This window comes from Achroia grisella, unplaced genomic scaffold, assembly GCF_030625045.1.
Source record: "Achroia grisella isolate CSIRO2021 unplaced genomic scaffold, CSIRO_AGI_Agris_v1 utg515, whole genome shotgun sequence".
Taxonomy (NCBI): domain Eukaryota; kingdom Metazoa; phylum Arthropoda; class Insecta; order Lepidoptera; family Pyralidae; genus Achroia; species Achroia grisella.
In genome coordinates, this window is record NW_026712908.1 from 1299256 (window position 1) to 1312001 (window position 12746).

The 12746-nt window shown below is 35.4% G+C and overlaps 1 protein-coding gene across 2 annotated transcripts in view; it reads left to right on the forward strand.

Moving 5' to 3' along the window:
• The window catches only part of LOC131846982 (rho GTPase-activating protein 100F), a 48916-nt gene extending 43469 nt beyond the window's left edge, over window positions 1-5447 (forward strand). Inside the window, exons 17-21 of one of the 2 annotated variants that reach the window (XM_059196408.1) lie at window positions 138-338; window positions 1210-1491; window positions 3072-3152; window positions 3959-4071; window positions 4595-5447. In XM_059196408.1, the coding sequence (XP_059052391.1) occupies window positions 138-338; window positions 1210-1491; window positions 3072-3152; window positions 3959-4071; window positions 4595-5143 (1226 nt within the window). In that variant the 3' untranslated portion in view covers window positions 5144-5447. Of the gene's footprint in view, window positions 1-137; window positions 339-1209; window positions 1492-3067; window positions 3153-3958; window positions 4072-4594 lie in introns of both variants that reach the window. The other variant, XM_059196409.1, reaches the window with a different exon arrangement.
• The last annotated feature ends 7299 nt before the right edge of the window (window positions 5448-12746 follow it).

The following is a 12746-nucleotide window of genomic DNA, read 5'->3' on the forward strand; positions in this document are numbered from 1 at the left end:
CTAAATAGGCTAAAATATTTTAGCTGGTAGAGAAAATTTTAAGTAAAATATATGTATATATATATATATTGGTAAATCTAAACTAAGTATATTTAATTGAAAATACTTATATATATTGAAATACATTTCATTAACAGGTCTCTATAGGTTATGTGGCTCGGCAAGTAAGAAGCGAATACTGCGAGAAGCGTTTGAAAGAAACGCGCGTGGTGTGGAGTTGGCGCCCGATTCAGTTCCTGATATCAACGTTATTACCGGACTCTTGAAGGATTACCTGAGGGAACTGCCTCAGCCTCTATTCAGTCGCTGCCTATTTCAAATGACCTTGGATGCACTGGGTAAGATTACATATTGTTAATTAGTTAACACACTACTTCCTGATTGAGATTATACATATTGTATGCATTACAATGTCACAATTCAGTAGGATTCAATAGGATTTCAGTAGTTCTATACTAAACTTATAAATACGACAAGGTGTCTGTCTATCTGTACCTGTATCCTGCGACATCGTATGTTTTTTGTAGATAAATTATAGCCTATATTGGTCATTGTTTTATAATCTGTCTTTACATAAAATTCAACTATTTTCACATTTATAGTATACTATAGATTAACTCCTTCCCGCGACTTCGTCTGTTTTATTTGAGATAAAAGATAGTAATATCGTTCTTTGTATAATCTATCTTTTAGTCAATTCTGTTCTGGTATTTATTCGTGTAGAGGTGACAATTACATAGAGATAAATATATATAGATGTTGCTGGATGCTAATACTATGTTATCGGTTGAGACAATGTATATTAACTGTTGAGAGTGAATTTACCAAATATAATATTGATCTTATGTACTAAATAACAACAGTAAAATATAAGGAGGGGTGACATAGCTTATTACCAGCAGCTTCTTCCATTGAGACCCATTTAACTGTTTAGTAGTGAAAGTATATATTATATTGATATTATAAACAAGAATGTTTGTGAGTACGAGGAATAGATGAATGTTTGATACTCTTACACGCAAAAACTACTGAACGGATATTGTTGAAATTTTACAGTAATATAGCGTTTACATCAGAATAATACAGGCATATATATACAGACTATAGACATGTGGGTGAAATTGAGGGCCCAGTTAATACTTTCATATTTTTAGTATCATGACGCATATGTTCCTTAATTAAATATCTAATCATCATTCCTTTGTACAGGTGTATGCCTCCCTGATGATAGAGAAGGAAATGCTCGTCTGATGGCATCGATAGTGGAATGTCTCCCTCGCGCCGCCAGAGCCACCTTGGTGTTCCTGCTCGACCATCTAGCTCTGGTCGTGGCAGCACAAGACAGAAACAAGATGTCGCCTCAACACCTGGCCGTTGCTCTAGCACCACCTCTTATGTTGCACTCGCAGCCGTCCAACGAGATGGACTACCAGAGGCCTATACACGTGTTGCAGTGCTTGCTACAAATATGGCCCGCACCGAAACGTTCAGGTAATGTCATCTGATTCAATTGTTGGTGATTAATTTAATTGTTTTATTTGTTATTTACTTTATTCGTTTTATTTTAATATATATAAAATAAATAAATATGTAGTACATGACGTTATTTTGATATATTTTGGAATGCCTTACATAGATGTACAAAACGTAATGTATCTTACATACATTATATTTTTTGTTTTATTTGTATAAATAATTCCCTATGACTCACAACATAATTGTAAAAAGAACATTTTGTACTTTGATTCAAATTTGGTTCATATATATATAAATTCTAAATTACGATATCTTTAAAAATGTTAGAAATAATTCGAATGTTTTAATAAGCGTCATAATTAACGTTTTCATGTTTTTGACAAAATGTGTTAAAGTTTATACTTAATAACATTTTTAAATCACATAAAATTATTTACATCTTTCTTCATTTTTTAGCTTCGCCTAATAATTAGATATAGGACCTATGAGTATTTACAATGATAATTTAAACATTAGTTGAATATGAACACGAATTGTTATAATATAGCTTCCTGTTGAATCCAAAACTTACCAGTACCGGAAGATGTAAATATATATTTTACTAGACAATAAAAAAAATCTCACATTATATTTCCATTACAAAACAATTTCGAATATAAAATATTACTGTTCAAAGTTCAAACGTCCTTCGTATTTATAAAATACACTTTTAAAAAGGAGCAGATAATAACAGAATTTATTCGAAAGCAATTAACGATATAGATGTAGTAATGTAAGTAAAGTAATGTTTGAAAATATTAATATCCATTTATATTATGCTAGCTATGCCCGCGGTTTCACCCGCGTTTAATAAAAAATATAGCCTATGTGTTATTCTTATGCATAAGTTATGTTACTGTAAAGTTTCATGAAAATCAGTTTAGTAGTTTTTGCGTGAAAGAGTAACAAACATCCATACTTACAAACTTTAGCGTTTATAATATTAATAATAAGATATATTGTAAACACTAGGGTAGTAGAGCAGGAATATTACTACGGGGCCCGACTTAAGTGGGTCGCATATTCGACAGGATAGCGAAGATAAAAAAAATTATTATATAATTTACTTTAAAAATTAATATGAACTGAATTAATTAAATTGATAAGCTATACGATCATTCTTTTTCGATAAAGAGAGAGTGTCATCCTATGAATTTGCCATAGGCCTTAAATGGCACCGATGAATAGATATTACTTATGTTATGTCTTATTTTTCCTATTAATTAAACATGTAACAAATTATAGTTTTGTTATTATTTCTACTAGGCGCTACATTAAGATGTGCTTAATTAGACAACTAGTAGTAATTACACTTCTACTAGTTAGCAGACTGAAACGTAACTGAATAGAATTATTTTTATAAACACTTCCAAAAACGCGACCTTAATACGTATGGCATTAAGGTTCACCATTATATGACACTACAACATTTTACTACTAATACTGTCATTAATAACCTTTACCGTAAATAGAAAGCTAGTTCTTCAAAGTCATACGTCATTTACAATACGTTGAAGAACTTAGCGGTACCTTAACGCATGTATGTTTGTAGACAGTTCGGCGCGGCGAGCCAGCAACCGGGCCGCGTGGAAGCAAAGTCAGTGCGTCGCTAGCGGGCTCAGTCACCCTCCCCCCAGGTCATTAATTTTTTTAACTACTTTTCTATCAAATAATGTAAAAACTTTTTTTATTCATTCATATTTAAAGAGCCATGCTCTTGTCGGTGGAGCTCTTGCTATTTTCCACGATATTCCATCATGATTTTTAAATTTTAATACGACTCGACACCCATTTTGTCTTTAATTTGCTTGATATAGCTGTGCCTTTGTAACTTTGTAATTTTTCTAAATTTATTTATATATAACACTTTATTGTACCAAAATTGAAAGGACATGAATAAATTTATTTACAATCTTTTAGATTGTAAATAAAATTAAATACAATTAAACTGTAAATAGCGTGTTAATTTGTTGTTTTCTGTGAAGTTTTTGTAATTTTACAAAATTGTGGATAAATATTATAATTTTTTATTTTTCCCTAAGTAGGTAAACGTAAAATTTATGATGGCATTGTAATAAAATCAGATTACATTATCATATTACATTATCATATTTCTACATTCAGTGCTCAATATAATCATCAAATGTTACACTCTGTATGTACGACGTCGTAGACTTATCTATATGGATAGTATCCATTTAATGAAATAATTAATTTCTTTCTGTATGTACGATTTCGTAGACTTATCTATATGAATGGTATCCATTTAATGAAATCATTAATTTCTTTATTCAAGGAAAATTTTTATTATCAATACAAGATATTGCAATATTGTTTGTTCTATATCCGTCCTCTAGATTTATTTAAGGCTAAAAAACACCCTCATATATTGCTATTTAACATACACATATGTACTTAAACCAATGTTACTAATATTCGCCAGGCCGAGTTCCGCCCTCAGTCAGTCCATATCGGCCTCAAGCGGCAGCATCAGCAGCATCTCCGCCGCCAGCTCTCTCGGGTCGGCCCGTGCCAGACCGCTCGCCGCCCGTACATGTAAATATACACGATTCTTTTTACCTCATTGTTATTGGTACCAAAAGCGATATATTTGTATCAAGAGAAGGCACATTACTCTCTCGACGTCTTAATAGAAATGTTGGTCGAGTAAATTCAAAATAAAGTACGAATAAAGGATATTTTTAAGTTTTCATATAGAAAAGTCGAATAGATTCTTCTACAATGAATTTTAAAGATAAAGTATTTAGTATAAGAGATACCTATTAGCCGAATCGTAATGTAAAATCCTAATCGCAATTGCCATGTTAGAAAAAAAACATGTAGAGTATACTATTGTTGCTAGATTTATAGGAAAGAAAACGTTTTCACAAAAACTTTATATAATACTCGTATTTAGTTCGTTAAAAATGAATATTAATTACTAAGCTGAGTTGCAGATATTTGAATTGTTTTTTTTTAACAACGTAAAACAGCTATAGATTATTTTTGGCTTGTTCTTGTAACATACGAAAAACAGCCAATCGCATACATATTTCACGGTGTATGTCTACACTTGCAGGTTCTCTCATCAGTCAGGGGCGGCCAATATCGTCCGCAGTCGCCTCTCCGCGGGCCTCTGCCCGCTCCGCCTCGCTCCCGTCAGGTGACAGTCTCGTCTCCAGGTTCGCCCAGCAGTAGCTCCGGCAGTCATAGCCCGGCCGACACCATCAAGCACGGCGGCTCCGTCTCGTCGATACTGCGCCAGCCAGACCGCGCGTGCTCGCCTCGCATGTCGCCAAGGAATTCCCCCCGTGCATCTCCCCGGGATTCCCCGCGTACTAGCACGCCGCGCGAGATCCCCTCCAGGGAGATGACGCCACGCGATCTTACTCCGAGGGAGATGACGCCGAGAGATCTGACGCCCCGTGAGTCGGGATCGCGCGAGTCGCCGCGGTCCGCGATCCCCGGCACGTCGGCCGGCCTGGCCGTGACGCTGAACATTACCGGCGGGGGGCTGAGCCCCCGGTACAGCTCCACGAACCCGTTCCTGCAGCAGTACGATGCGGAGGCGGAGGCGGAGGCCTGGCGCGCCGCCGACATCTTCTCCTCGCCATCCACGCACACATAGTGCCCATAGCGAATTGAGATTTTCTAGTCAATTTTTTTAATCGAATCGAAAGAGTGCTACGATTCCGCTGTATATTATGTTGTTTATTGACGAGCGTGGTGCGCGTTCGTGTAATTGTTATATATAGAGCGAGTATATTACTGTGAGAATGTATACCTGCTGACGCGCGAGATGCAGTACTAATACTGCCTCGCCGGCCGCCGCCGCTCCGCCCCGTAGCCACTATAGTCTTTAAGCCTCGCACTGACGATGCCTCCAAACGGATGTCGTCCAGGTGGATCCACGTACAACTTTTTACAAAGTTAACCAGTTTTTTATTAGGCAGCAGGTGTATGTGTGTGTGCTTCAAATATATACATTTTTTTTGCTTCAAGCCGATTATGTTGAAATTCTATATTATTTCTACCTATACATACACATTCTTTTCAAATTTACATGGAATTATTATCATGGTTTGATATTCATCGTCATTTCTTGCTGAATAGAGTGCTCTATCTAGTACAAAATAATCATCATAATCGGATAACTCTGTAAACAGTTATGTAATATATGAACCATGAGGATGTTTGTTTGGATCGTCATTGCCTGTCTTTATGATATTGTATTGTACATTGTATATAATATACGTATATGTAGGTACGCTCCAGTTTTGTACCCGTCGGGTGGGAGTGCGGCAGTCGGCCCGCGGCGCTACACACATCATCCCACATATCAGGTGCTTGTGTGTACATTAGACATGCCACACGCCATTTTGGGGTTCAAATCTGTTAAATGAATCATTGTATTATTAATCTATAGTTGTATATTAATATTATAAAGAATTATTACAGTTTTAGATAGTCCATTTATCGAGAAAGGCTATTAACATTACGCTACGTCCAAAATGGTTGGAGAAGCAATGAAAAATGTTGCAAAATATGACGCAGGTGAATTTGCTTGGGTCAGGTAGTTATATATAAACTGTCGATTTCATCATTAATACCAGTAGTAAAAAAATGTGCTACCTATAAGAAACTGTCTTGATGCATCATTTAAATAATGACTCGTGTAAAACGGAATTTCAACCCTATATCTGGACATACAGACTCTTATTGATCAATACTCACATGTATGTCCAGTAGCTGTGGAGTGTCGACTGTGAACACAAGCTAGTAGCTCGAATAGGGAGAGTGTATCATAGATCAGACGTACGGACTGTCTTGAGACTGAGACCATATCAGAGTAGCTCGTAGGCACCACTCGAAAAGTATCCGTCGTAGAACGAGCGATTACGTCACATGAAAACGCAACGCAACGCAACGCTGTTATCAAGAATATCCTAAAATAATCCTTGTTTATTAATAACATAATGCATATAATATAACGATATATTAAATAAAATAGTTATTAGTAAAGCATTTTTACGAGTCGCTAATTCTATGAAGGAGAGGAGTAATTTAAGCGATTGGATCCGGTCGCATTCTCAAGATCAGAGGTGTTATGTTCGGATATTGCACTTGTTATACTGGGAGTATATAAGTCTATTGGTATTCCTAATTAGTTATATTCAAACAAAACAAAAGTTGCACGTTCGAAAACAAGTGGAAACGAACGATCATAACGGCATCCGATTCGAACATGCAAATTGTTATTGTTAAAAAATCACTGCCTACAAAACTACTTCTATACATATTTTAATAAATATAAACGACGATGAGGGTATAATCAATGTAATAACTATAACTGCCAACGAAATATTTCTATAGCTTTCATATTTAACATATACAATATATGCACAGTAAATCTATTAAAAATACATCAGTTCAGGACTACCCATGATTAAGGATAGAACCTGAATTTATGGGGCTCCGCAAATATCGTTATCAACTCCAAGTCCAATCCATAGAGATTTAAAAGCCTGTTAATATTTTGTGATGGATAAACATTGATTAGAAATCATTACCCGAAAATAACACCTCAGTTCTTAATCTAGCGTCTGCTAGACATATATGAGTGGGCAAATCGACCAATGACAGCATTGAAGCTACCATCACTGCCATTATTGGTCCATTTATTGTAGAAACCATAATGTTATACACTTGTTTATGTCTGCCGGAGGCTACATGGCTACTATAAACTTTTGAGCGACACTTCAAAGCGTTTTGGCTAATTATATCTACTGTTTATAGATTTGCACAAATATTACGACTGATGTGGGACACAAAACGTTTTTGATACTTTTACTTTTGTACTGTTTCTCGTTTGTATGTGTAATACTAGGGTATTATGTTGGAGAACCTCGCCTTTACCTACAGATATGGATAGGGATAGACATCACAGCTGTATCTCCTATCTATCTACTACTATCAAATTAAATATTCTAAACGAGACAGTGTTTTTTCAAATTGAGATATTTTTAATTATCTATCTCTATCTATTTCTGTGGTTATACCTCTATAACTTGTAACATTATACTTACTTAGGAATTCTATACTGTCACCAAGTTTTTTCTAGTGATTATGGTTATAGACTGTCGCAGGAGAGTATTGTAATGTAGAATTCGTAAGTACGTATTCTTAGCACAACTACATGAAGTTTTATCTACGATAATATGTAGCGATATTTTTGTATATCGTGAATACTTTATAATAATGTCTATATGGGAATTTTTAGTAATGGTTTCGTATTTATAGATATTGAACGTCACGAGTATTTTATTGTACAGAAACTACATCTTCCCAAGGAAAAAACTTAAAGTAATTGTTGTTATTGTAATAGGGAATATAACATTCTAAACTCGACATACTGTAGCATGGTGTAGGCGACAGCTAACGTTTTAGTCTTTTTACTGTAAAAGAACTGAATTTACGAAGATTTATCCTAGTAAGTAACTCTATTATTTATAATTGACATTTCCTAATAATTGTAATATTGAATAGAATAAGTCTTCATATATGATCTACGGTTGTTGATTTGTTTGAAACTACACCATGCTATAGTGCACATAAAACTAAACTACTATAAATAAATTATGCACTGTTTTCATTAGAAAGAAGTGCTTTAGATATAATACAATTCTTCATTCAAATTCCAGTCCACCTTCTTTAAGTATATTATTATCTTTGTGACGTTCTGTCTAATAATACGAAATAAATAGACAATATACCGTAATGTTGTAGCTTGAATTGTCGCTCGACAGTCGGTAGCCGGCGTGTAGTGTGTAGTGACTACGGCGCACAGCTTCAGTTGGCTTCATAGCGGCCGCGGACGCAACAGGTCGCCCAAACCGAATTACGACCACCACGCCTCTAACATGAGGCCTTAGATAAGTGGCAAACGAACCTATTGATGCACTAACGAGACCAAGACGCCCAGACATTGCTATCTCATTCCATCTCGTGCATGCGGCGGCGATCTATCTGCTATAATGATTAGAATAATTTGTCACCTATCTAGGTCCTATGGTCCACACTTCGCGTCGATATCTCTTTCTCTAAAAGGCATGAAATATATTTATGTAATTGGTGTATATTATATAGTCGATTGCGTGGAACAGCGACGTGGCACAATTAAAACGTGATTACAAATTAGCGGCATATACTTAAAACTAATATATATTTCCGTGATATAAAATAAATTTTAATAAAAACGTAAATCTTCAAATAATACTGTTTTTTAACCTTCTTGTAACTCGTGTGAGAGATGCGAGTTTCTTTCAAAATTAATATTAAGAAGTATATAAAAGACTCTAATTGCTAAAGTAAATGTAAGTAGTAAGTAAATTTTCCACTTTATAAATAAGGGGCCTAAGACACAATTCTTTTCGTGGCGGTGGCGTCGCTGTGAAACTGTTTTCATGCCGATCCCTAAAATATCTGCGCAGACGATGAACTGTTTTCGCGGACAAAATTTGTTTTTGAATTCGTCAGGGACTTGCCATGCACTCTTGTGGTTTATGTAATATACTTCTATGTGTTTTACCCTGACGGACGTCAAAGATTATCTTTTGTCTGCGCAGACTCAGAGCGAAGTGTGCACTAAAGATGTAGAGGTAGCGGGAATATTCGACCACTGAGTGTAAATGCTATTTAGTGAATGGTCGACGGTGTTTAATATTAAATAAAATGGCTTTTATAAATTGCGGATTGGATAAAAGTATTGTTAGTGTTACAGTTTTACGAGATTAATAGAGATGCTGATATGAATGGATTACGTACCAAAATGACTATCGACAGACTTTTGGTACTCAGTGGTTATATTTTAAGCTACCTACGACTATTGCTTATGATCTGTTACCTAATTCTTGTTGTAATTCAATAACAAATGACAATGCTTTGTAATTCACTTGTTAAAATGTTAGGAATTGTATACAGAATTAATAATACATCTCACATGTACTTATAGGATTCAAATTGAACTTGTTATAGTTACACAATTTGTTGTCTATTAAGATATTATATTTCGTGTACATAGTATTTAAATAACTTTGATTTCTTCCGATTTTATTGGTGGAAATATGACGATTGGTGTCCATTTTCACTGTATAGAGTATATATTATGGGAATAGAGTTATATATACATAGGTATGTACCTAGATTTGTGTTCATACGAATGTGTCGTCTGCCTCTCGCGTCCGCTGCCGCAGTAAGTTTGTGTTGCGGGGGCTCTTGCCCTAAAAATAATATCAGTATTTCGACAATTTGGTAATGTAGCGTTACTACATACGTGTATTTAACGTAACAAGTAAACACCGCCCGTATCTGTACCGGGCGAGTGGAACACAGACGAAAATAAATAATACGACGTTATTATTGTCATTTATTTGTGTATCTTACCTTCCCTGCCTTTAAAAATTAGATTAAAGAAATGTTACCTATATACAACATATTATTCAATAATATAATAATAATAATATCCGCCATAAACTTCCAATCTAAGCAGAGCTTATGTTTTGCATACAATATAACTGATATACATGCTTAGATATACATTTTTTTAAATACATACATAGCGTACACAGGAAACACCCAGACCAATACAAACAATCAAACTAATGTATACAAATGTTTGCACTGTGAGAGGAATCAAACCCGGGACCGTCGGAAGTAAAGTGATGTGCTAAACCGGTGGACTACTGAGATCGTCAAATATATGTCTACATACTCTTAATTTCACTGTTTAATCGTCCCTATAAACGAAATACAGCTTATAAAGCAAGCTACTTGTTGGCTACACTATACAGTGTACCTAGGTAAAACTCTTACGTCGATTTTTTTATTCTTTTGTAGTGGATTTGTTTCACTCCCATTTTAATCTCATAGTAGTACCGTATTGTTACTATTCTTCACAATTATAAGCTATTATAATTGTGAAGAATAGTAACAATACGGTATGATATAAAATCTAGATACCATATACAAGTTGTGTTATTTACAACACCCAACACCCATAATTTTAAGGTTAATTATTAACCAATTAATCCTGTAATATACTGATAGTGAATTCTTATCATAAACTTTTTGTAGTCAGAATCTGCATAGAGTCATGATACAGAAAATAATGAACTGTGAGGTATATTAAACTATTCTACTAGAAGAAAGACGAATGCTGACTCGCTGTCTGTTCTCAGCAAATTTCATTACAAAGACGAATAAAAAGAGTACGTATAAAGAAATCATAATATTGACTTCACTACAAAGTAAGCGAAAATTAAAACATCAATCCAGCTATAAAAATATGAGTCTGCTTAGGTAAGTTTTCAAAGATACTACCGTTTTTAAAAATCTATACGATTTAGTGTGGCGTTAATATAAAGATCGTAGATCAAAGCAAGAATTCATTTAGAAGAAAGACTTAACCGACGAGCACAGAGATATGAGTGTAATCGCAAAATTGTTACTATAGTACCGCCGTATCATAAAATACCTAATATTTGGAAAAGCGGTTGCTGTACATATGCAATTACAATTTAGGTATATTTTAGATTAAGGTTATTATAATATTGTTAGGAGTATCCTCTAAATTTACTTAAATAAAAGAAACTGATAACAAATCGTATAATTAATTTTAACAAAATCAGTAAAAGGATTTATAAAGCAAACACGGTATGATACGGAGATTCGTTCGAGAGCACGTCTGTCGACCAAAAGAGGCCGCACACCGGGTTTCGCAGCCTTTTATAGACGCGCCGCCCGACGGTGGCGCCACCACAGGAAGTTACACCTAACACGGCCTCTCCTGACGGAGCATCGTCCCCGATGCTTTCTGGTCACGGCGCGTCGTCTGGTCCGACTGCTAATCTTATGCACTCCGTCCAGGCTGAAGGTATTCTCTGGGCTATTGCTCGGAGACGAGTCAACAGTGACTCTTCACAACCTGTGAACCATAAGTTAGTGGTAAGCATTTTATTTTTGGAAGTAGGATCACGTTGCCTCACAAGGACTAATCTAAATCTGATCTAAGCTTGTATACATAGAAGCCACACAAAGCTTTATACGAGAGGTAACCTATAACACACTTTACGCTACACAGAGCCTTACACGAGATGTATCTTATAACACACTCGATGCTGCACAAAGCCTTACACGAGGTGTATCTTATAACACACTCGATGCTGCACAAAGCCTTACACGAGGTGTATCTTATAACACACTCGATGCTGCACAAAGCCTTACACGAGGTGTATCTTATAACACACTCGATGCTGCACAAAGCCTTACACGAGGTGTATCTTATAACACACTCGATGCTGCACAAAGCCTTACACGAGGTGTATCTTATAACACACTCGATGCTGCACAAAGCCTTACACGAGGTGTATCTTATAACACACTCGATGCTGCACAAAGCCTTACACGAGGTGTATCTTATAACACACTCGATGCTGCACAAAGCCTTATACGAGGTGTATCTTATAACACACTCGATGCTGCACAAAGCCTTATACGAGGTGTATCCTATAGCAACCTCGATGCTGCACAAAGCCTTATATGAGGTGCTTACCTATTACACACTCGACGCTGCACAAAGCCTTACACGAGGTGTTACCTAAATACCTTACGATAAAATTTATCTCAAAAATACAAATTACATTAGAAAAACTCAAATTCCTTTTTGACTCTACTCTATTTTGACTCTGTATAGGTTAGAACAATAGAGAAAGCATTGAGTGTACGAGAATATATTTGTATTCGTTACATTTTATGTACTGCATCATAAGGTATTGAAAGTATAGTGGACCTGGACATTGGGTGGAGAGGAACGTGATATAAAGTATAAGGTAACATGTTTACACATTAAACAAACAATTCCGTGCTCTATAGTATTTCTTTACAAGATGGACCCTACTTGTAAACCGTCAACTAATTTGAACTCGACAACGTTTCCACGTCAATATGGTCAACACGTAGTCTTTAGAAATATAACAATAATCGCGACTTTTTCCTATAGAGATATGTTAATAATTATTTTCTTTAAGATTTATTTTCTTTATATATCGCAAACTATTCAACTGCCCTTGTACAAGTAGTTTCATCATCAGCAGCATATGCTACTACGATTCGTGAGGTTATTAAAAGGATTTCGATACGTGAGATATGAACTAACCTTTACGATATTCAAACGT